General features: G+C 42.8%; 2 protein-coding genes across 3 annotated transcripts in view; both read left to right on the forward strand.

The window, feature by feature from the left end:
* drc4 (dynein regulatory complex subunit 4) lies at window positions 1-16,334 on the forward strand. Its single transcript, XM_020488997.2, has 9 exons — window positions 1-136; window positions 5,874-5,970; window positions 7,185-7,382; window positions 10,707-10,761; window positions 10,870-11,112; window positions 11,415-11,582; window positions 11,835-11,921; window positions 13,060-13,236; window positions 14,425-16,334. Exons 2-7 carry the CDS (start codon window positions 5,932-5,934, stop codon window positions 11,864-11,866), a joined length of 735 nt encoding a protein of 244 aa, XP_020344586.1. The 5' UTR covers window positions 1-136; window positions 5,874-5,931; the 3' UTR covers window positions 11,867-11,921; window positions 13,060-13,236; window positions 14,425-16,334.
* The window catches only part of LOC109895360 (fatty acyl-CoA hydrolase precursor, medium chain), an 18,626-nt gene continuing 6,435 nt past the window's right edge, over window positions 13,827-26,017 (forward strand). The window contains exons 1-7 of one of the 2 annotated variants that reach the window (XM_031831033.1): window positions 13,827-15,119; window positions 23,428-23,533; window positions 24,736-24,940; window positions 25,110-25,248; window positions 25,342-25,475; window positions 25,609-25,762; window positions 25,872-25,976. In XM_031831033.1, the coding sequence (XP_031686893.1) occupies window positions 23,434-23,533; window positions 24,736-24,940; window positions 25,110-25,248; window positions 25,342-25,475; window positions 25,609-25,762; window positions 25,872-25,976 (837 nt within the window). In that variant the 5' untranslated portion in view covers window positions 13,827-15,119; window positions 23,428-23,433. Of the gene's footprint in view, window positions 15,120-20,883; window positions 21,230-23,427; window positions 23,534-24,735; window positions 24,941-25,109; window positions 25,249-25,341; window positions 25,476-25,608; window positions 25,763-25,871; window positions 25,977-26,017 lie in introns of those variants that run through there. The other variant, XM_020488996.2, reaches the window with a different exon arrangement.

Consider the following 26,017-nt stretch of genomic DNA (forward strand, 5'->3'; position numbering starts at 1 on the left):
ACGATACTTTGTTGTCGTTCGAGCGATTGCAGATGGATGTGTTTAGCTAGGCAGCGTGCTAGATGTTTATTTTTTCAAAGATAGTCCTTTTTCACAAATCAGTTATATCTGTGCGTGGTAGCAATATTTCCGAATAGTAAGTACATGTATTCTATTTTCAACAATATAATACAGCGTTACAGTTAGACTCACTACAGTGCATTGTGTACTGTAATGTTAATCTAGCTCCATGAATACATGCAATGTGCATTGTAGCTAGCTAACGTAAACGGACTAAACTCCACTCAATGGTAAAGGAAGTTTAGAATTAATTTCACCACTGAGTGGAGCCGAGACCATTCGGCGGTTGTATTTGATTAACGTTTTTTGAAAAATAATGTATTTCAGCAAACAAAGAAAGGCACGAAACTTCAGAGGAAAAACATAGGTACAATGTACCGAGGTAAAGACAGTTTCAGATTGGATATTCGACGGATATTCGCCTGTAGTTCTCCTTACGTCCACCAACAGCAGTTAGGGACTGTCAACATAGTGACAAATCACATTTTTCAAATTTTAATAGCTCTTTATTAACCATTACTCCTAACACTTTCGAATCTGGTTGTAGATAACCCATGGCACATTGCACACCCTTTAGTTTGTCCATTTTTTATTATATATAAAAAAATATAAAAAATCTCACATGGTTTTACATGAATTTGTCAAAATGTAGAATTTCAACAGCTCGACTTCAAACAGGGTTCAGAATGTCCACTCAGTGGGCCTACACATGGCACACCCTTTAGTTCGTCATTTTTTTTGATCTCACATGGTTTTACATGAATTTTTCTAAATTTAGAATTTCAATAGCTCCTTGGTCATGTGACTACCCTTCTATATTGCACACTCTTGTTTGTGTACTGTAAAATCACACTGTGTAATGTACATTTTTATAGTTTCAAATTTGCAAGATGCATCAAGATACTGCATCAAGATGCAGTAGATGGTATCGAGTACAGTATATACATATGAGATGAGTAATGTGGGGGATGTAAACATTATATTAAGTGGCATTGTTTAACGTGGCTAGTGATACATTTTTAAAAATATTTTTCTAAGTCAGAACCGTCCAGAGTAGTGATGCTAGGCAGGTGGGCAGATGCGGGAAGCAATCGGTTGAAGAGCATGCATTTCGTTTTCTTGCATTTAAGAGCACTTGGAGGCCACGGAAGGAGAGTTGTATGGCTTTGAAGCTCGTCTGGAGGTTAGTTAACACAGTGTCCAAAGAAGGGCCAGAAGTATACAGAATGGTGTCGTTTGCGTAGAGGTGGATCAGAGAATCACCAGCCGCAAGAGCGACATCATTGATGTATACAGAGAAAAGAGTCGGCCTGAGAATTGAACCATGTGGCACCCCCATAGAGACTGGCAGAGGTCCGGACAACAGGCCATCCCATTTGACACACTGAACTCTATCTGAGAAGTAGTTGGTGAACCAGGCGAGACAGTCATTTGAGAATCCAAGGCTGTTGAGTCTGCCAATAAGAATGCAGTGATTGACAGAGTTGAAAGCATTGGGCGGGTCGATGGATACGGCTGCACAGTATTGTCTTTTGTCGATGGCGATTATGATATTGTTTAGGACTTTGAGCGTGGCTGAGGTGCACCCATGACCAGCTCAGAAACCAGATTGCATAGTGGAGAAGGTACGGTGGGATTCAAAATGGTCCGTGATCTGTTTGTTAACTTGGCTTTCGAAGACTTTAGAAAGGCATGGCAGGATGGAAATAGGTCTGTAACAGTTTGGGTCTAGAGTGTCTCTCCCTTTGAAGAGGGGGATGACCGCGGCAGCTTTCCAATCTTTGGGGATCTCAGAAAGAGAGGTTGAACAGGCTAGTAATGGGGGTTGCAACAATTACGGTGGATAATTTTAGAAAGAGAGGGTCCAGATTGTCTAGCCCAGCTGATTTGTAGGGGTCCAGATTTTGCAGCTCTTTCAGAACATCAGCTATCTGGATTTGGGTGAAGGAGAAATGAGGGAGGCTTGGGCAAGTTTCTGTAGGGGGTGCAGAGCTGTTGACCCGGGGTAGGGGTAGCCAGGTGGAAAGCAAGCCCAGCCTTAGAAAAATGCTTATTGAAATTCTCGATAATCGTAGATTTATCGGTGGTGACAGTGTTTCCTAGCCTCAGTGCAGTGGGCAGCTGGGGGAGATGCTCTTGTTCTCCATGGACTTTACAATGTCCCAGAACTTTTTGGAGTTTGTGCTACAGGATGTAAATTTCTGTTTGATAAAGCTAGCCTTTGCTTTCCTATCTACCTGTGTATATTGGTACCTAACTTCCCTGAAAAGTTGCATATCATGGGGGCTATTCGATGCTAATGCAGTACGCCACAGGATGTTTTTATGCTGGTCAAGGGCAGTCAGGTCTGGAGTTAACCAAGGGCTATATCTTTTCCTAGTTCTACATTTTTTGAACGGGGCATGCTTATTTAAGATGGTGAGGAAAGCACTTTTAAAGAATAATCAGGCATCCTCTACTGACGGAATGAGGTCAATATCTTTCCAGGATACCCGGGCCAGGTCGATTAGAAAGGCCTACTCGCTGAAGTGTTTTAGGGAGCGTTTGACTGTGATGAGGGGTGGTCGTTTGACCGCGGACCCATTACTGACACAGGCAATGAGGCAGTGGTCGCTGAGATCTTGGTTGAAGACAGCAGAGGTGTATTTAGAGGACAGGTTGGTCAGGATGATATCTATGAGGGTGCCCGAGTTTACGGATTTAGGGTTGTACCTGTTAGGTTTCATGATCATTTGGGTGAGATTGAGGGCATCCAGCTTAGATTGGAGGACGGCCGGGGTGTTAAGCATATCCCAGTTTAGGTCACCTAACATTACAAACTCTGAAGATAAATGGGGGGCAATTAATTCACATATGGTGTCCAGGTCGCAGCTGGGGGCTGAGGGGGGTCTGTAACAAGCGGCAACAGTGAGATACTTATTTCTGGAAAGGCGGATTTTTAAAAGTAGAAGCTCAAACTGTTTGGGCACAGACCTGGATAGCATGACAGAACTCTGCAGGCTGTCTCTGCAGTAGATTGCAACTCCTCTTTGGCAGTTCTGTCTTGGCGGAAAATGTATACACATACATAGAGGCATTTTTCAGCTCTGATTTTACCACTCAGAATCCAGAATGGATATGACAATGGGGCAGCACAGGATGTAATACACCCTTACAACAATCTACTTCTTGATCGTCTTATCTGGTAAACTGCTACTATGTGTCAAGAAAAGAGCCCTAATTAGGGGTTTGTGTACTCCAGTAAAAAAGGGCTGGTTTAGATTAAAAACTATTGCTCTGTGTCCCTGTTCATAGGGGCTTGAGAGACTAGTCAGTGGTAGAATTGAGTTGGCACTTTATTGGTCCAAACACCCACAAGGTTGAGGTTACTCATGGACAGTAATTAGTATTAGTATTTTATTTTGTTGCATTGACACATTGTGTCTTCTAACTGTCCAAGAATATGATCCAAAGTGTTAGGAAATATTTGTTCCCATAAATACAAAGGAGGATGTCTCTCCTCATACCTCTGGCACTTTAGTCAGACTGCCAGACTGTGTAAAAACTTAATGATGGGGCCGGCCAAGGAGTTCCCATTGACTAAACCCCACAGAGCCAATCAGGAGAGAATACATACAGGTCAACGGTGCCAATTGAAAGTCAAGGGGTGTGTCTGTGCCTTTTGGATTATTCTCTCTTTACAGAGAACCCCTGTGGTTCAAGTCTGCTCTGCGCTTGTCTGAAAGTGACAGCCAGCAGCCAAGAGAGTTTTTCACAGTATGTCATAACAAAGTATTACACTTATGAATGTATGTAAAATGCTAATATGTATTAGATCCAGTACAATGGAATAACTAAGACCTGAATTTGAATGCAGCGTGTTTCAGATTCCTCCTTCTCTTTCTGTCCAACAGGGTCAAGCAAAAACACTTGGCCTGATGGTTCATGCAGATACTGGGGAAGCAATATAGAAATGTATTGATCCCTTAAATGATTTTACTATTAAATCACCCATATCACAACCCTCATACCTCTTCACAAAATGTACCTAAATCAATTTTGGAAAAAGGATTTGACTCACAAAAGACGTAGGAATTTATTTTCCCAATTAGAAATAGTAGGCCATGCATCAAATAACCAGTTTCATCAGAAAAACGAACCCTCAAATACAATACTGCATTTTGTAAGTTGTCTGCAGGTGGCTTGTTGTGAATGCACTCAAATATCAAGTCATTATCAGGTTATGTAAACTGCATTCTAATACTCAACATAGAAGGATTTGTCTTAATGTACAGTATATGAAAGTGATGCTATGAAAAGGATTCTTTCACGTTATCAAGCTCAATGTGACTGACAAATCACTGCCTATTACTGTGATTAAAAAGAGCATATGAAACATTGTTTTTCATGAGGCCTACCTGTGCGCCTTCCTTTACGCACCTCTGAACACCTCTCCTATCCTTGATCCATTCCACATACAGCCATTTGTGGATCTTTTCAGTGTCCATGTGAAAGATAGTTATTGCGAGAACAATCTTTTTTATGCAAAATGAAGGTCTGCACAGCTTTTAAGATTTAAGATTTAAGTCTAATAGCATGATATGAAAGTAGACAAACATCAGAGTGTGTGATATGAAGGTATAGTCAGTGGACATTCTGAACCTTGTTTGAGGGCAGTAGGTCACATGACCAAGGAGCTATTGAAATGTTACATTTGGAAAATGTATGTAAAACCATGTGAGATAAAAATTGACAAACTAAAGGGTGTGCAATGTGTAGGCCCACTGAGTGGACATTCTGAACCTTGTTTGAAGTCACCAGGTCACATGACCAAGGAGCTATTGAAATTCTACATTTTGAAAAATTATTTTAAATTCTTGTGAGATGAAAATTGACAAACTACAGGGTGTACTATATAGAAGGGTAGTCAGTGGACATTCTGAACCTTGTTTGAAGTCACCAGGTCACATGACCAAGGAGCTATTGAAATTCTACATTTTGAAAAATTATTTTAAATTCTTGTTAGATGAAAATTGACAAACTACAGGGTGTACTATATAGAAGGGTAGTCAGTGGACATTCTGAACCTTGTTTGAAGTCACCAGGTCACATGACCAAGGAGCTATTGAAATTCTACATTTTGAAAAATTATTTTAAATTCTTGTTAGATGAAAATTGACAAACTACAGGGTGTACTATATAGAAGGGTAGTCAGTGGACATTCTGAACCTTGTTTGAAGTCACCAGGTCACATGACCAAGGAGCTATTGAAATTTTTAGTTTTGAAAAATGTATGTAAAACCATGTGAGATGAAAATGGACAAACTAAAGGGTGTGCAATATACACGGGTAGTCAGTGGACATACTGAACCTTGTTTGAAGTCATTGGGTCACATGACCAAGGAGCTATTGACATTTGAATGTAAAAAAAGTTTGTACTTTGTTTACGCTCCCTAACTAATTCAACTTGGAATACAAAATGCTGCTCACATTTCCACATGTTCATTAGCTCTGGAAAGCGAATTACTGTCCAAATCGTGAAAATAAGACCTGTGCAATGTTGTGCGCAATTATTCCAACATCATGACACTAATTTGGAGTCTGTGGCTCAAGTGGTTTGAAAGCTATTGGGGTTTGAAAGTGTGAATATCCTACTTGAAACTGTCTTTACTTAGGTGTACAATGTGGGTGTTTCATTTTTGAACTGACGTTACTGTTAACGTTATTGACCTTGAGCGAATCAATGTAATGTTAGCTAGCTAGGACTTTAATCCACTACATTTTACCCAGCTCGGTAGTTAGAAGTAACATTTTTAGATTTCGTTGCATTACAGCCACCCAAAAAGAAGGTCGCAGCCAAGTCTGCCAAAGGGAAGACGCCCACAGTAGTAGATGGCCTTTCCATGGAGGAGATGTCGAAGGAGCAGGCAGGTGTTATTTCATGCACCTCTACATACGCTGAGTTGAACGCTGAGTTGTAATCAATGAATAGCATTCTCACATAGGTGTTCCTTTTGTCCAGGTGGGAAAGGGCAGTGTGGCGTGCAATAGAGATTGTGTCATCTGTGCATCTGTTGGTGCGGTATGCAAATTGGAGTGGGTCTAGCGTTTCTGGGCTAATGTGTTGATGTGAGCCATGACCACCCTTTCAAAGCATTTCATGGCTACAGATGTGAGTGCTACGGGTCAGTAGTCATTTAGGCAGATTATCATAGTGTTCTTGGGCACAGGGACTATGGTGGTCTGCTTGAAACATGTTGGTATTACAAACTTAGACAGGGAGAGATTGAAAATGTCAGTGAAGACACTTGCCAGTTGGCCAGCGCATGCTCGCAGTAATCCATGGCTTCTGATTGGGGTATGTACTGTACGTACAGTCACTGTGGGGACGACGTCCTCAATGTACTTAAAGCCAGTGACTGATGTGGTGTACTCCTCAAGGCCATCGGAAGAATCCCGGAACATATTCCAGTCTGTGCTAGCAAAACAGTCCTGTAGTTTAGCATCTGCTTCAACTGACCACTTTTTTATTGCCCGATCCATTGGTGCTTCCTGCTTAAATTTTTGCTTGTAAGCAGGAATCAGGAGGATAGGGTTATGGTCAGATTTGCCAAATGGAGGGCGATGGAGAGCTTTGTACGCGTCTCTGTGTGTGGAGTAAAGGTGGTCTAGAATTTCTTTCCCTCTGGTTGCACAGTTAACATGCAGATAGAAATGAGGTAAAACTAATTTAAGTTTCCCTGCATTAAAGTCCCCGGCCACTAGGAGTGCCACCTCTGGATGAGTGTTGTCCTGTTTGCTTATTGCGGAATGCAGCTCATTGAGTGCGGTTTTAGTGCCACCGTCAGTCTGTGGTGGTATGGAGAGAGCTACGAAAAATACAGATGAAATCTCTAGGTAGCTAGTGTGGTCTACAGCTTATCATGAGATACTCTACCTCAGGTGAGCAAAACCTTGAGACTTCCTTAGATATCGTGCACCAGCTATTGTTTACATATATGCATAGGCCCCGCCCAGTGTCTTGCCAGAGGCTGTTCTGTCCTGCCGATAGGGTGTATCAAATCAACCATTTGCTTGATAATCCATGGGTTATGCTGCATAGCATATATTTATCTGAATCTACATGATGATGATCTCTGTGTCAGCTGGAGGAGCACATTGTGCGGCTGCGGGAGGAGCTGGACAGGGAGAGGGAGGAGAGGAACTACTTCCAGCTGGAGAGGGACAAGATCCACACCTTCTGGAAGATCACCAAGAGACACCTGGACGAGAGGAAGGCAGACCTGAGGAACAGAGACCAGGAGATGAAAGAGGCTGAGGAGCGCCACCAAGTTGAGATCAAGGTATAGTACACACACATCTACACACACATACAGTAACAGACACACAAACAGTGTTTAACCACATTAGAATAGTTATCAGGGTCCTTCCTGTTACTGTTCTATTCCTCAGGTGTACAAGCAGAAAGTAAAGCATCTGCTGTATGAGCACCAGAACAGCATCTCAGAGCTGAAGGGAGAGGGCGTGGTCTCTAACAAGCTGATGCGGAAAGAGCACGCCGAGCTGGAGAACGAGCTCTGCAAGGGCATGCGCACCCTCAAAGTGGACATTAAAACTTCTTACGGCTGATATCCCGCTAACGGGATCGATATGACAACAGCCAGTGAAAGTGCAGGGCGCCAAATTCAAACAACAGAAATCTCATAATTAAAATTCCTCAAACATACAAGTATTTTACACCATTTTAAAGATAAACTTGTTGTTAATCCCACCAAAGTGTCCGATTTCAAAATGGCTTTATGACGAAAGCACACAAACTGCTACAGACCTATATCTATCCTACCGTGCCTTTCTAAGGTCTTCGAAAGCCAAGTCAACAAACAGATTACCGACCATTTCGAATCTCACCATACCTTCTCTGCTATGCAATCTGGTTTCAGAGCTGGTCATGGGTGCACCTCAGCCACGCTCAAGGTCCTAAACGATATCTTAACCGCCATCGATAAGAAACATTACTGTGCAGCCGTATTCATTGATCTGGCCAAGGCTTTCGACTCTGTCAATCACCATATCCTCATCGGCAGACTCGACAGCCTTGGTTTCTCAAATGATTGCCTCGCCTGGTTCACCAACTACTTCTCTGATAGAGTTCAGTGTGTCAAATCGGAGGGTCTGCTGTCCGAACCTCTGGCAGTCTCTATGGGGGTGCCACAGGGTTCAATTCTTGGACCGACTCTCTTCTCTGTATACATCAATGAGGTCGCTCTTGCTGCTGGTGAGTCCCTGATCCACCTCTACGCAGACGACACCATTCTGTATACTTCCGGCCCTTCTTTGGACACTGTGTTAACAACCCTCCAGGCAAGCTTCAATGCCATACAACTCTCCTTCCGTGGCCTCCAATTGCTCTTAAATACAAGTAAAACTAAATGCATGCTCTTCAACCGATCGCTACCTGCACCTACCCGCCTGTCCAACATCACTACTCTGGACGGCTCTGACTTAGAATACGTGGACAACTACAAATACTTAGGTGTCTGGTTAGACTGTAAACTCTCCTTCCAGACCCATATCAAACATCTCCAATCCAAAGTTAAATCTAGAATTGGCTTCCTATTTCGCAACAAAGCATCCTTCACTCATGCTGCCAAACATACCCTTGTAAAACTGACCATCCTACCAATCCTCGACTTTGGCGATGTCATTTACAAAATAGCCTCCAATACCCTACTCAACAAATTGGATGCAGTCTATCACAGTGCAATCCGTTTTATCACCAAAGCCCCATATACTACCCACCATTGCGACCTGTACGCTCTCGTTGGCTGGCCCTCGCTTCATACTCGTCGCCAAACCCACTGGCTCCATGTCATCTACAAGACCCTGCTAGGTAAAGTCCCCCCTTATCTCAGCTCGCTGGTCACCATAGCATCTCCCACCTGTAGCACACGCTCCAGCAGGTATATCTCTCTAGTCACCCCCAAAACCAATTCTTTCTTTGGCCGCCTCTCCTTCCAGTTCTCTGCTGCCAATGACTGGAACGAACTACAAAAATCTCTGAAACTGGAAACACTTATCTCCCTCACTAGCTTTAAGCACCAACTGTCAGAGCAGCTCACAGATTACTGCACCTGTACATAGCCCACCTATAATTTAGCCCAAACAACTACCTCTTTCCCAACTGTATTTAATTTTAATTTATTTATTTATTTTGCTCCTTTGCACCCCATTATTTTTTTATTTCTACTTTGCACATTCTTCCATTGCAAAACTACCATTCCAGTATTTTACTTGCTATATTGTATTTACTTTGCCATCATGGCCTTTTTTGCCTTTACCTCCCTTCTCACCTCATTTGCTCACATTGTATATAGACTTGTTTATACTGCATTATTGACTGTATGTTTGTTTTTACGTTTTTTATGTGTAACTCTGTGTCGTTTTATCTGTCGAACTGCTTTGCTTTATCTTGGCCAGGTCGCAATTGTAAATGAGAACTTGTTCTCAACTTGCCTACCTGGTTAAATAAAGGTAAATAAATAAATAAATAGGTCAGGACCAAGTCACAGAAAAACACAGCCATTTTTCCAGCCAAAGAGAGGAGTCACAAAAAGCAGAAATAGAGATAAAATGAATCACTAACCTTTGATGATCTTCATCAGATGACACTCATAGGACTTCATGTTACACAATACATCTATGTTTTGTTCGATAAAATTTATATTTTTATCCAAAAATCTCAGTTTACATTGGCGCGTCATGTTCAGCAATGTTTTGCTTCCAAAACATCCATGTTACGATCAACTAGGAGTGGTGGGTGGAATCAGGCGCAGAGAGCAGGGTTCAGTCGTTTGTCAAATTTATTCACCAGCGCAGCAAAAACAGTCACGCCAACACACAGGGCGTATATAAGTTGCCAGTCCAAACAACAGGACAAAAATTGTCCGGAGAATAAGGACACGAATAAATCACACCATCCAACACAGAGTAACAAAAAACACACAAATACCCAGCGGGCCTAGTGCCCTTAAATACCCTACAAACAAACCCTAATACAAAACCGGTGTACCCAATTATCCAATAACCAAAACAAACGGAAAGGGAATCGATGGCAGCTAATAGGCCGGCGATGACGACCGCCGAGCCCAGCCCGAACAGGAAGAGGCACCATCTTCGGCGAGGTTCGTGACAATCCAGTGATTTTGCAGAGAGCCACATCAATTTACAGAAGTACTCATAATAAACATTGATAAAAGATACAAGTGTTATACATGGAATTAGAGATATACTTCTCCTTAATGCAAGCTCTGTCAGATTTCAAAAAATCTTTACAGATAAAGCACACCATGCAATAATCTGAGTACGGCGCTCAGACACAAAAACAAGTCATACAGATACCCGCCATGTTGTGGAGTCAACAGAAGTCAGAAATAGCATTATAAATATTCACTTACCTTTGATGATCTTCATCAGAATGCACATATGAATGCTCCAACGAGAACCTCATCAAGGGCCTCAAACTGGTGCATGGCGTCCTCGCTCTTTCTGTCAGTATGCGCTTCTCACCACCCAGATCAATGTTCTGCCATTTTATCATATTTGCTTTCCACACACGTCTATGGTGATATTGCATTGATTGTAAATTCTTTCCATTTCTGTTTCAACAGAAAAACGACCAGGAAATGACTAAAACGAGAAATGACTTTGAGAGACAAGTGCGAGGTGATTATGCCTGTGTTGCCGTTGAACTGTACTCACATTCGTACATATACCCAAAATATGAAACATAGCCATCTGTCTCTATTGCCATTTGACTGACCCGCTGAGTAGAAATTGAGGCCAAGTATGAGACGAAGATGCAGATGCTGCGTCAGGAGCAGGACCTGAGGAGGAAGACCGAGATCCACGAGATCGAGGAGAGGAAGAACAGCCAGATCAACATGCTGATGAAGAACCACGAGAAGGCTTTCAGCGACATCAAGAACTACTACAACGACATCACCCTTAACAACCTGTCCCTCATCAACTCACTCAAGGCTAGCAATACCACAACAATATCAGCTAATAACCAAGGTTTTTGTTCTACTCAATTACAATAACCTAGGATCAATCCACTAACTGAGTATTAGAAATTCCTCAACGTACAGTATCATCAAACCTAACCTAGGCTTCATCAACTCACAACTCAGTTGTGTATTACAAGACAATAACAAAGAGGTGTATGATTATTGATAGGTCCTGATCTTTAGCAGAAGGGTTCACTGTGTGTTGTGCATGACTGACAGTGGCCAGGGTTTGGAGCCCTGGAGGGCAAACACATCAATCCAATACAAGCTAGTAACCAGTTGTTTACATGGCCTGTGTGTGTCTGTCAGGAACAAATGTAGGAGATGAAGAGGAAGGAGGAGCGTCTGGAGAAGGACATGGCAGAGCTGCTGCTGCAAAACAAGCACCTGACGGAGCCCCTATAGAGGGCCAAGGAGGAGGTGACCGAGCTGCAGAAACAACTGGCCAACTACGAGAAGGACAAGACCTCACTGGCGGTGGGTTACACACACAAACACAGAATAGAATACATGATATTTAATTATATGGTAATTATAGAGAAGATTTATAGCAAAAAGCAACAATGTATGACAGATATGCATAAAAAATATTCATATAGCAACATGGAAAAGTCAAATTCCCTCATGCTCTATGATGAATGGTTTGTGTTGGGTGTATCTGAGAGTGAATAGAAATGTAGTAGGGTACTTGGTGAAAGTAAACAGGAGTGATGGTGCCTGTCTTGACAGGGGGCCAAGGCACGTCTGAAGGTCGCAGATAAGGAGATGAAAGACCTGAAGTGGGAACACGAAGTGCTGGAACAGAGGTTTAGTAAGGTGAGAAGCTACAATTACACACATACACACGTACAAGCGTGCACACACACATGCACAAAAACTCTGGTTTGTAATGACAAAGGCTTTTGTCCTCACATTTTCCATAAATTGTTGTCACAAAAATTGTGAAGAAAAAAAAGGAAAATAAAAGTAACAACTAATTAAACAGCAGCAGTAAAATAACAATAGCGAGTCTATATACAGTGTGTACAGGCACAGAGTCAATGTGTGGGAGCACCGGTTAGTCGAGGTAATATGAACATGTAGGTAGAGTTAAAGTGACTATGCATAGATTATAAACAGAGAGTAGCAGCAGAGTAAAAGAGGGGTCTGGGTAGCCCTTTGATTAGCTGTTCAGGAGTCTTATGGCTTGGGGGTAGAAGCTGTTTAGAAGCCTCTTGGACCTAGACTTGGTGCTCCAGTATTGCTTGCCGTGCAGTAGCAGAGAGAACAGTCTATGACTAGGGTGGCTGGAGTCTTTGACAATTTTTAGGATCTTCCTCTGACACCGCCTGATATAGAGGTCCTGGATGGCAGGAAGCTTGGCCCCAGTGACATACTGGGCCGTACGCACTACCCTCTGTAGTGCCTTGTGTTCGGAGGCCGAGCAGTTGCCATACCAGGCTGTGGTGCAGCTGTGCAGCTGTAGATCTTTTTGAGGATTTGTGAACCCATGCCAGACTGAACGTTTAGCCTTTTCAAATTTGGGACAGGGAAGAATCTGAGAAAAAAATTGGCACTGTGTTCATGAGATTAAGGGTTAGAACTAAAAAGGCGTCTACACTGATATCTGTGTTCCATTCGAATGAAAAAATGAGTTTCCCACCATTGTTTCTTTTGACGTGATTACAGAGGAGTTCAAGGATGAGTCATCCTGCCCTTTTACCCTGTGTTCAGGAGACCACAGCACAAACTAACTACACAGACCGTTTATTAGGTTGACTAAAAACGTCCTAGTAACTGGACACTTTTCACCCTTATAATGGCTACTATTGAAGGACTGTCCCTCTGTTATGCACTCACACACCCAAAAAATGCAACAGAATTGAATCAAATGTAATTCTGTCAAATTGATCCATGCTTAACTGATCTGTGTTTCTAACTGAGCTGAGCCAATCCTTTTTTCTGTGTGGTGCAGGTCCAGGTGGAGCGTGATGAACTCTATAAGAAGTTCACCCAGGCCATCCAGGAGGTGCAGCAGAAGAGTGGCTTTATGAACCTCCTGTTGGAGAGGAAACTGGGGGCTCTGACCAACACCCTGGAGAAGAAGGAGGCTCAGCTCAATGCCCTCGTCGTGGTCACACGCAAACTGGAGGTATGCTACCCTCCCTGGGATACCTAAACCTAACCCTAGCTTCATGTCCACATCCTGGTTCAGCCCTAACTCTCAACCACAACCCTAGCTTCATGTCCACATCCTGGTTCAGCCCTAACTCTCAACCACAACCCTAGCTTCATGACCACATCCTGGTTCAGCCCTAACTCTCAACCCTAACCCTAACCCTAGCTTCATGACCACATCCTGGTTCAGCCCTAACTCTGAACCCTAACACTAACCCTAGCTTCATGACCACATCCTGGTTCAGCCCTAACTCTCAACCACAACCCTAGCTTCATGTCCACATCCTGGTTCAGCCCTAACTCTCAACCCTAACCCTAACTTCATGACCACATCCTGTTTCAGCCCTGACTCTCAACCACAACCCTAACCCTAGCTTCATGTCTACATCCTGGTTCAGCCCTAACTCTCAACCACAACCCTAACTCTAGCTTCATGTCTACATCCTGGTTCAGCCCTAACTCTCAACCCTAACCCTAACCCTAGCTTCATGACCACATCCTGTTTCAGCCCTAACTCTCAACCCTAACCCTAGCTTCATGTCCACATCCTCGTTCAGCCCTAACTCTCAACCCTAACCCTAGCTTCATGTCTACATCCTGGTTCAGCCCTAACTCTCAACCACAACCCTAGCTTCATGTCCACATCCTGGTTCAGCCCTAACTCTCAACCCTAACCGTAGGTTCATGACCACATCCTGGTTCAACCCTAACTCTCAACCACAACCCTGACCCTAGCTTCATGTCCACATCCTGTTTCATCCCTAACTCGCAACCCTAACTTCATGACCACATCCTGGTTCAGCCCTAACTCTCAACCACAACCCTAACCCTAGCTTCATGTCCACATCCTGGTTCAGCCCTAACTCTCAACCACAACCCTAACCCTAGCTTCATGTAGGGTTTTTGGATGAATGCCAAAAATAAGGTCTGGTTAACACAGGTTAAGGAGATCTTATATGTTTTGTTCTACAAGATAATCTTCATCAGCTAACATCACTTTTGTGAATTATGACGTGTTTGTGTAATAAAATAAAAGACACCCAAAGGCTTTATAATTCATAAAGATCACGTTAACTGGCTGATATGTCATAGAACAATTATCTCATGTGTTACTTTCCCCAGTTTCTGTGTTGTTGTGGGTTTGTATGTGTGTGTATTTCAGGAAATGGCTTCCTGGAATCCTAAAGCAACTGATTGGTCGGCCCCATCGCTGGCTAGACCTCTGACCCCCCCCTCTCATTAGGGGAAACAGCTCCAATTACCAACTCCTTCTCCAGCTTGGTTTCCTTTGTCAGAAGAGAGCTTCTTTTTATGTCCTGTGTTGATTTTTGTGGCGGTCAGTGAAACGTTTGTGGATATTATTTTGTAGCCGCTCCTTCTGAGGTATGTGTATGCCAAAAGGACTTAGTGAACCATTTCAATAACCAAAAACACTATGTATAAGTAATTATTCTGTTTCACTTGTTCCTGGAGGGGAAGGGGAACGCACCTTGGGAGTGCTTAGGCAAGAGGACTGAAGGAATACATAACCCATAGTATTTAATCTGTCTATGCACACTAGGTAAGACCTGGGTGGACCACCCCCTGTATTTTGGTTAGCGTGCCAGATGGTGCTAAAGGTTAGGGAACTAGTGGTAAGATAGGAGAGGGGTTTCTAACTTACTTAAATACTTTCTTTGCTTTGGTTCCATCCAGATCCTTTTCCCCACCTTACTGTGTTAAGGAATAACACATTCCTTGTAAATGGTATTTTTCTCGTCCTGTCATCCTTCCCTGCACCTACGATCACATACTTTTTCACTCCACGAGGAGTTGAGATGTAGCAGGATGTTCCTCCAGGAGGCGTACGTAACACATGTAAGTAAGAAAGCTAAATCAAGCTACTTTTTAAGCTCCGACTCCTGTGAACTTTCTACATTTTTGGAAAACAGTAAATGGACTAAAGCGTACGAATTCATTTTCTTCCTTGCCTAAGCAAGTTCTGTCTGACTGGCATCATAACCGAGAAGAATAGGATAAGTGACGCTTTTAATAATTTTATCTCAGTAGGCTTTTTATTTGAGAAACAGTGCTTTAAATTATTTGGGTAAAGCTCCACCTTATCAAAAACCCTAAAGCTCACTGGTCACCATAACACCCACCCGTAGTACGCGCTCCAGCAGGTATATCTCACTGGTCACCCCCAAAGCCAACACCTCCTTTGGCCGCCTTTCCTTCCAGTTCTCTGCTGCCAATGACTGGAACGAATTGCAAAAATTGCTGAAGTTGGAGACTTATATCTCCCTCACTAACTTTAAGCATAAGCTATCTGAGCACCTGTACACAGCCCATCTGTAAATAGCCCATCCAATCTACCTACCTCATCCCCATATTGTTTTTATTTACTTTTTTTTCTCTTTTGCACAGCAGTATTTCTACTTGCACGTCATCTGCACATCTATCACTCCAGTTTTCATTTGCTAAATTGTAATTACTTTGCTACCATGGCCTATTTATTGCCTTACCACCTCACGCCATTTACACACAATGTATATAGACTTTCTCTTGTGTTATTGACTGTACATTTGTTTATGTGTAACTCTGTGTCGTACTGCTTTGCTTTATCTTGGCACGGTCGCAGTTGTAAATGAGAACTTGTTCTCAACTGGCCTACCTGGTTACATAAATTGACCCTGGTCAATCAACTGCTCTTCCCTCTGCCAGCTTCTAGCTGACTCAATGGTTAACCCCTCAACTTCTAGTGATTATTTGTTTTCATTTCAACAATTTACGATCTGTGATGTGCTTGATGCCTTGCTTAAGATTAAAGTTTTAAAAATACACTGGGGCTGATTAAACTTGATGAATTTTTGCTGGAGCTCTCTGCCCTCCCTGTTTCTGAATCATTAATCCATATGTTTTACCTGACTGCATAGCCCATTTGTATGGTATTACGAAATATGTTAATATTAACTCTGCTGTTATTGTACTATGTAATACATGGTTATTAGATAGTCCTTGCCTATTGTGCTATTGCAGTTCTGTTCCATTTTTATTTAATCTTGTAGCCCATTTGATATGCATACATTCATCCTACTCTGTTCATTGCATTCCATGTGTATATTCATTGTCTCTCTGTTTCTGTAGCTTTACAGAACATTACACATGTACAGTTGAAGTCCGAAGTTTACATACACCTCAGCCAAATACATTTAAACTCAGTTTTTCACAATTCCTGACATTTAATCCTAGTAAATATTCCCTGCCTTAGGTTAGTTAGGATCACTACTATTATTGACATTTCACATTCTTAAAATAAAGTGGAGAGTGATTTATTTCAGCTTTTATTTCTTTCATCACATTCCCAGTGGGTCAGAAGTTTACATACACTCAATTAGTATTTGGTAGCATTTCCTTTAAATTGTTTAACTTGGGTCAAACTTTTCGGTTAGCCTTCCACAAGCTTCCCACAATAAGTTGGGTGAATTTTGGCCCATTTGTCACGAGTCCGACCGAGGGTGGCTCCCCTTCCCGGTCGTGGTCGTCGTCGCCGGCCTATTAGCTGCCACTAATTGTCTTTCCTCCCCCTCCTTGTATGTTTATTGTTAGCACCTGTCAGTGAGTCATTAGTTGGGCTTTATTAGACAGCCGGTCCGCCTGTTTCTTTGTGCGGGATTAATCATTGTGATCTTCGTGTAGGTAGTAGAGGAACGTGTTTGTTCCTGGTCGTGTATTTTCTGCTGTACTGTTTTTGTCCCCCGTGTTTAGGGCATTTGATTTTGAGCACCCAGTGTTGCGTGGGTGCATTAAAAGAGCACAGTATTGCACTCTCTGTTTCCTGCGTCTGACTCCACACCCACGACACCCGGAGCGTTACACCATTCCTCCTGACAGAGTTGGTGTAACTGAGTCAGGTTTGTGTGCTTGAGCAAGGAGGCCTACATTTTCTATAGGATTGGGGTCAGGGCTTTGTGATGGCCACTCCAATACCTTGACTTTGTTGTCCTTAAGGGTAGAGGAAGCGTTTTGAACACTAAGAAAGCTTTGTTGTAGAGCATTTAACACAAATTCCAGGGAGGGGCCAGCTGAGTATAAGACTATCATCTGCATATAAATGGATGAGAGAGCTTCCTACTGCCTGAGCTATGTTGTTGATGTAAATTGAGAAGAGCGTGGGGCCTAGGATTGAGTCTTTGGGTACTCCCTTGGTGGCAGGCAGTGGCTGAGACAGAATTTCTGACTTTATACACTGCACTCTTTGAGAGAGGTAGTTAGCAAACTAGGCCAAAGACCCCTCAGACACCAATACTCCTTAGCCGGCCCACAAGAATGGAATGGTCTACCGTATCAAAAGCTTTGGCCAAGTCAAAAATATCAGCACAACATTGCTTAGAATCAAGGGCAATGGGGACATCATTGAGGACCTTTTAAGGTTGCAGTGACACATCCATAACCTGAGCGAAAACCAGATTGTGTACCAGAGAGATTACTATAGACATCAAGAAAGCCAGTCGGTTGATTATTGACACGTTTTTCCAACACTTTTGATAAACAGGGCAAAATAGAAATAGGCCTATAACAGTTAGGATCGGCTTGATCTCCCCTTTAAATAAAGTACGAACCGCGATTGCCTTCCAAGCAATATGAACCTCCCCAGAAAGGAGAGAGAGGCTTGGTGACGATAGGGGCAGCAACCTTAAAAAAAAAAAGGTTGCTGCCAGATTCGATATGCATACATTCATCTTGCTCTATTCATTGCATTCCATCTGTACATTCATTCTCTGTTTCTGTACCTTTACAGAACCATACCCATGTTAATCTTCTCCTGTGTGTGTGTGTGTGTTAACTCTTGGGCTGCTTTATTCCCCTCAAACTGGGCGCAGTGTCAGTGAGTCACAAACCAGTAAAATACACTACATGACCAAAAGTACGTGGGAACCTGCTCGTCGAACATCTCATTCCAAAATCATGCTCATTAATATGAAGTTGCCCCCCCCCCCCTTTGCTACTATAACAGCCTCCACTCTTCTAGGAAGGCTGTCCACTAGATGTTGGAACATTGCTGCGGGGACTTGCTTCCATTCAGCAACAAGATCTTTAGGGAGGTCCGGCACTGATGTTGTGCGATTAGGCCTGGCTCGCAGTCGGCGTTACAAATTATCCCAAAGGTCTTCGTTGGGTTTGAAGTCAGAACTCTGTGCAGGGAATTCAAGTTCTTCCAAACCAATCTCGACAAACCATTTCTGTATGGACCTCGCTTTGTGCACAGGGTTATTGTCGTGCTGAAACAGGAAAGGGCCTTCCACTAAGTTGAAAGCACAGAATTGTCTAGAATGTCATTGTATGCTGTAGAGTTAAAATGTCCTTTCACTGGAACTAAGGGGCCTAGCCCGAACCATGGGAAAACAGCCCCAGACCATTATTCCTCCTCCACCAAACTTTACAGTTGGCACTATGCATTGGGTCAGGTAGCGTTCTTCTGGCATCTTCCAAACTCAGATTAGACCTTCGGACAGCCAGATGGTGAAGCGTGATTCATCACTCCAGAGAACACATTTCCACTGCTCCAGAGTCCAATGGCTGCGAGCTTTATACCACTCCAGGCTTCGCTTGGCATTGTGCATGGCGATCTAAGGCTTGTGTGCGGCTCCTCGGCCCTGGAAACTCATTTCATGAAGCTCCCGACGAACAGTTCTTGTGCTGACGTTGCTTCCAGAGGCAATTTGGAACATGGTAGTGAGTGTTTCAACCGAGGACGGACAAATTTTACATGCTACGCGCTTCACCACTCTGCGGTCCCATTCTGTGAGCTTGTGTGGCCTACCGCTTCGTGGCTGAGCCGTTGTTGCTCTTAGACGTTTCCACTTCCCAACAGCACTTACAGTTGACCGGGGCAGCTCTAGTAGGGCATACATTTGACAAACTAACTTGTTGGAAAGGTGGCATCCTATGATGGTGCCACGTTGCAAGTCACTGAGCTCTTCAATAAGGCCATTCTACTGCAAATGTTTGTCTATGGAGATTGCATGGCGGTGTGCTTTAAAAAAAAAAATACAATGTTTTTTATATATAAATACACACTTGTCAGCAATGGGTGTGGCTGAAATAGCCAAATCCACTCATTTGAAGGGGTGTTCATATACTTTTGAATATGTAGTATATGTAGAGCTGTCACTCTTTCACTGATGATTATATCTGGTTCTATACCCAAGGTTTGGAAGGCGGCCTTTCCTCAATTGGCCAAGACCAGGCTACGTGTACCTTGTTTTAAAAATTACTTGACAGATACAACTCCGTGTGTGTTGACTGATGGTGTTACATCAGGTTTCCTGGATATTACGAAAGGTGTCCCGCAGGGGTCCATTTTTGGACCTGTACTTTTTACTGTTTACATTAACAATATTGAGATGTCAGTAAAAATAATGACCTTCACTTGTATGCCGATGATATTCTTGTGTATACTTTTTCCCCCACGGTTAACCAGGCTCTATCTGAACTAGTCTGCCTTTATTGTATTACAGAAAAATGTTATTGACCTGAAATTATTATTGAATGCAGGTAAAAACTAAATAAGATGTTCTCAAGCGCATAAAAATAACTCTGATTTAAGCATACAGTATGTGCTTTGGACGGTGCCCATATTGATCGTGTCCGTGCTTGCAAATATCTGGATGGATGAAAAGCTGTCTATTAAAAAGCATATTGATTAGTTCGTTAAGAAGCTGAGAATAAAAATGTTGTTATTCTATAGCAATAGGTCCTGCCTCTCTCTAAATAGTAGAAAGAAGATGATTCAGTCGACGTTCCTATCGGTCCTAGACTATGGCCACATCTATATGAACGTAGCTGCCACTTCATTAAAGCCACTAGATGCAGTTTATCCTAGCGCAAAGCGCTTTATTACGGGTGACAATTTTAGTACTCATCTCTGCATTCTCTACCAGAAAGTTGGTTGGCCCTCTGATGTCAAATATGTTGATACATTGATATGTTTTTCATTTATAAAGCCCTTTTACAAAAAGTCCCATTGTACGTGACATTACTAAACTTTAGACACATGAGTTACCACACCTGAGCTCAAGGATGGCTAACTCTGGAAATTCCTTTGGTCTCTAAAGAGTTAGATAAATCAGCTTTGAGTTTGTTCCACAGATAAGGTGCAAAGAATATTCCAAATGTTCTTAAATGTGATGTTTTGCTGCCTCTAGGCCAAAGGTCCTCAATCAACACTGATTGCTGTGTTATTATGACTGTTTTTCTTTCTGCTTACTTTTTGTATTTATATTTAGTGTATTTTATGTAATTCAGGGCTCTTCTGTAAAATAGACCTTGGTCGCAGTATGACTCCCTGATAAAATAAAGGTTTAATAAAAAAATACATAACATATGTGCAGGGTTAAGAGGTAAGTGAGGTGGATATGTACATATAATTAACAGCACAGAATACAAGCAGTTGCAGCAGCATATGTGATGAGTTAGTGGGAAAAGGGTCAATGCAGATAGTCCGGGTAGCTATCTGGTTAACCATTTAGCAGTCTCATGGCTTGGGGGTAGAAGTTTCGTGGTGTTTTTCGTTGTGTAGCTTGATTTCCTTAAATGGAATAGAGACATCCATTTTACACGAGCCTGCTAGCCCGAGACTGAGGCTGCCTCTGTCTTTTATGCCTTTGTCAGAACTCAGCACAACTGCCTCAAGCGTTCCTACCTCCATGGTAACGGCATCTGAGTACATGAACTCTAGTGGACACACGTGACTATCGCTAGGTGCCAGTCAGGGATTTTTGATCAAATTCATCCTGCCCCGTTGCCTCATTGGGCGTTTAAAAAAACTGAAAACAACCAAACTGCACAAAATTCCAGTACACTAAAACTGATTTCTGGTTCCTTCGTATTGAAAGACTGTCAGGTTATGGCATTTCTAAACAGCGGACTTTAATGTCAATCCCTGATATTGCACCGAGTTATCAACTGGAGAGCAGTTTTCACTGGTGAGCCAAGATACTTATTTTGCAAATTATTTTAAGTTGCTGCCTCTAGTCCTGCTTTTACTGTAATGCATGATAGTTGAAAATGTAAATAGACTTATAATACTTATTGTGTTGTTATGTGTTAATAACATTTAGACTACGTTACCCAGCAGTCAATGCGGATGGTTAAATAATGCCTTGCATGGCTAAACATGGAGTTTTCTAGCTGAAGTATATGTTCATTAAAAGTAGTTCAACCTAAGCCCCGGTTTGTCATTATATAAGGAACAAACATAACACTTATAGCCTAGCCTATACACTGTATTTTATGTGGGTGGATTGCATTCAACTAGTTTACTATAATTCCATAATGTATTTGATGCATTGCTTATTCCACATCACATTAAAATCAGGTGTAATGTGTACGCTGAGAGTCGGGAAGCAAGTTCAGGGAGTGTATTTAATAAATAAATGAACGTAGAACAAAACAAGAAACACGAGTAGAGTACAAACGTGAAACATTAACGCATGGGAAAGTAACGAAAGGGAGTGACAGATATAAGGGAGGTAATAAAGTCCAGACGAGTCTTTACACGGAACCCAAACTGGCTGCGCGCGTGCGCCATCGTGTATAAATGTATTTTGTCCCCCCACACCAAACGCGAGCACGACACGCAGGTAAAAATATAAAAACAAACTTTGAACCAATTACATTAATTTGAGGACAGGTCGAAAAGCATTATTGGAAACTTTCAGAAATGAGGTGTATTACAGGCTGACTACACAGCTCGCTGTCGTGTGCACGAGCATTGCAAAATAAATGTATTATTATTATTATTGAATTATTTGCTCGCCTCACGCCAACGAGCGTCTGCTTGCCAAGGGCTAAAATAGAAGTCAGTTCTATTTGTGACACAGATCGCCCTCAAGTCCTGCCTCTCCCATCTCCTCATTGGTTTATAGAAGCAGGCACCCACATGCAATCTCCTCATTGGTTATACCCACATGGGTGACTGAAAGACCAATGAGGTCAGTGGTGGTAATGCACCTAATTTCTGAAAGTTGCCAATCGCAATATAAAGTCAAGAGAAGAAAAAGTCTGGAAGGAAGAGAGATGATTAGAAATGATTCGGTTGACCATTTTATGGATTAATTGTTGGAGTAGAGGACCTTGTGCATTTCAGATAAAATAACAACTCTATGTTTATATCCCAGGACAAATTAGATAGCAACAGCAAGCTAGCTAAATAGGACAAATTAGCTAGCAACAGCAAGCTAGCTAAATGGGACAAATTAGCTAGCAAGGGCAAACTAGCTAGCTAAATTGCCATAAAAGTTTAATGCTTTTCGACCTGTCCCCAAATTAATGTAATTGGTTCAGTTTGTTTTGATATGTTAACCTGCGTATCGCGTTTGGTGTGTGTGTGTGTGTGTGTGTGTGTGTGTGTGTGTGTGTGGGGGGGGGGGGTTGGGTTCGGTGTACGATGGTGATAGGTGCGTGTAATAATGAGCAGCCTGGTGACCTAGAGCGTCGGAGAGGGAGCATACGTGACACCAGGGAGTTTTGATGTCACAGCCTGCTGTATAACTTCAGCATTTTAGTTTACTGTATGGCCAATGCTGTTGCTGTTAGTCCAATGTAATCTCTATCCAAGTTAGCTCAAGGTCTAGTCTACTCCTGTCCTGAGCCAAGCTGTAGGTAATTTACTCATAGTTAATTACCTGATATCATGTCATTGTTGGTGTTCTGCACACTCTGAACTTGGCAGAAATGTAGACCCAAGATAAACAAGTGGAGTTAGTAGCATGACATCTAATTTCATAGTGCATGTCCAGGCAGCTATAGAAGATTAAAACAAACCAGGATGTTCTTTCAGATGACTCCCCCTTTTCAAACTGCTGTTTGACATTTGATCAGGACTGAATCAACTCGGCTGGCTTTTTAGAAAATCCATAACAGGTTGCATTGGAGTTTCCAATTACAGCCTGTGATATGAAGAGCAGCTCAATCCTCAGTCTTCCACAGATTTACTGAAGGCATTTAACTGAATTGGGGCTCCATACGGTTCATATTCCTTTAGCTGGAGGGTATACTTTTCTCTCTAATGTATTGATATTTGGTTACTCACTGGATATGGATGTAATGTGCATTAATGTATAAAGATTATGTAAATCGGCAACTGCTGAAATAGATCTTCATGTGGTTTGATATTCTACAGACGTGAATGGATAATCTATCTGGCACCACTATGATGTGTCAGGGCAGAAGAGTCCTGCTCGCATGGATAAGTCTGAGCCTGTTTGTGAGTTTCCATACAGTCGAAGGTAAGTTTGTAAACTCAGCAAAAAAATAAACGTCCCTTATTCAGGACCCTGTCTTTCAAAGATCATTCATAAAAATCCAAATAACTTCACAGATCTTCATTGTAAAGGGTTTAAACACTGTTTCCCATGCTTGTTCAATGAACCATAAAACATTTATGAACATGTAACGACCGTTCCACAGGTGCGACACTAACAGCTTAGACGGTAGGCAATTAAGGTCACAGTTATGAAAACTTAGGACACTAAAGAGGCCTTTCTACTGACTCTGAAAAACACCAAAAGAAAGATGTCCAGGGTCCCTGCTCATCTGTGTGAATGTGCCTTAGGCATGCTGCAAGGAGGCAAGAGGACTACAGATGTGGCCAAGGCAATAAATTGCAATGTACGTACTGTGAGAGGCTTAAGACAACGCTACAGGGAGACAGGATGGACAGCTGATCGTCCTCGCAGTGGCAGACCACGTGTAACACCTGCATAGAATCAGTACATCCGAACATCACACCTGCGGGACAGATACAGGATGGCAACAACAACTGCCCGTGTTACACCAGGAACGCACAATCCCTCCATCAGTGCTCAGACTGTCCGCAATAGGCTGAGAGAGGCTGGACTGAGGGCTTGTAGGCCTGTTGTAAGGCAGGTCCTCCCCAGACATCACCAGCAACAACGTCACCTATGGGCACAAACCCACTGTCGCTGGAGCAGACAGGACTGGCAAAAAGTGCTCTTCACTGACGAGTCTCACAGCAAGAACTGGCAAATCTGGTGCAGTCCATGAGGAGGAGATGCACTGCAGTACTTAATGCAGCTGGTGGCCACACCAGATAGTGACTGTTACTTTTGATTTTGACCCTCCCTTTGTTCAGGGACACACTTTTCAATTTCTGTTAGTCACATGTCTGTGGAACTTGTTCAGTTTATGTTTCAGTTGTTGAATCTTGTTATGTTCATACAAATATTTACACATGTTAAGTTTGCTGAAAATATATGCAGTTGACAGTGGGAGGAAGTTTATTTTTTTGCTGAGTATGTCCTGTTTAATTCACTATTTAGCAACTATGAAATACATTGATTAGCTGTAAACAAGAATCTATATATACTTTTTATAGTTTGGTATGGTTGTAAATCACTCCTTTCCCAATGAATGCGTCCTTTGACAGACTACTAAAATGCCTTTTCTATAACTTTTAAATATTTTCCAGGCGACAGAGAGAGCCTCTTCCAGCTTCATACTAGTTATGGTCAGCTGGAGGGCAGACTGGTCAGAGTGAGAGAGAGCCAGAGGAAGGTGGCTGCCTACCTGGGGATCCCCTTCGCTGAGCCCCCTGTCGGGCCCCTGAGGTTCCAGGCCCCCCGGCCTCCCCGGGTGTGGCAGGGACTTAGAGATGCCAAGGCTTACCCCCCTCTGTATGAGTTTAAGCAGTAATGTCTCAGAGAGACACGCAGGGAGACAAACAGCCTATACTGTTTTATGAGGAACTCTGAATCATGTTTATTCTGATGAACATTAACATTCTGCCATATTTTTATTCTTAGTATAAGAAAATATCACCTTTCTTGTCCTATTAACACACAGGTGTCTGCAGAACATGAACCACACTAGACAAATGGTGGACCTGTACGGAGGTCGGTTCCCTGTCCTAACCACCTCAGAGGACTGCCTTTACCTGAACATCTACACACCAGTCAAACCTGGGGACCCAAGGAAACTACCAGTGAGGAGAGACATGAGAATGTACTCATATGCTTGTCTACTCTGAGTTAGATGTCTTTTGTTTGGTGGTCTAGTCTAAAAAAAGTGTTTGTAGGTGATGATTTGGATCCATGGTGGAGGCTTTCTCATGGGAGGGGCTTCACTCTATGATGGCTCCTCATTGGCTGCCTTCGGGGACGTTGTGGTGGTCATCCTTCAATACCGTCTGGGTATCCCAGGGTTCCTCAGGTACACTTTTATTGGTACTGATTTTGGTCAATATGATCTATGCACAAATTCAGGTCAGTAACATCTTCTACTGTTTGTTGTCTACTGAACACAACCCTGGCATATCGGACCTAATGTCTGTGTGACTGTCCAGCACAGGGGATGGCCAGTACCCCGGGAACGTGGGTATTCTGGACCAGGTGTGTGCCCTGCGCTGGGTGCAGGAGACCATCAGCAGTTTTGGGGGAGACCCAGGATCTGTCACCATTTTCGGAGAGTCTGCTGGGGGTGTTGCCGTCTTTTTACATGTGTGTATTGTAGATCTAGGAAAACAGATACTTGCTGATACAGAAAGATGCACTGGCTGTCTGTATGTAGGCTTACTTTGGGGACTGATCCATGGTTCTGTCTGTCCAGATGATGTCCCCTCTGTCATCAGGACTGTTCCACAAGGCCATCAGTCAGAGTGGAGTACCCCTCATTTCTCTGTTCATCCAGGATGACCCCAAACCTGCTGCACAGGTGATCTGCTGTTTCACTGTGCTGATCGTAACAGCAAGTCT

The sequence above is a fragment of the Oncorhynchus kisutch genome, linkage group LG8 (genome assembly GCF_002021735.2).
Source record: "Oncorhynchus kisutch isolate 150728-3 linkage group LG8, Okis_V2, whole genome shotgun sequence".
Classification (NCBI taxonomy): domain Eukaryota; kingdom Metazoa; phylum Chordata; class Actinopteri; order Salmoniformes; family Salmonidae; genus Oncorhynchus; species Oncorhynchus kisutch.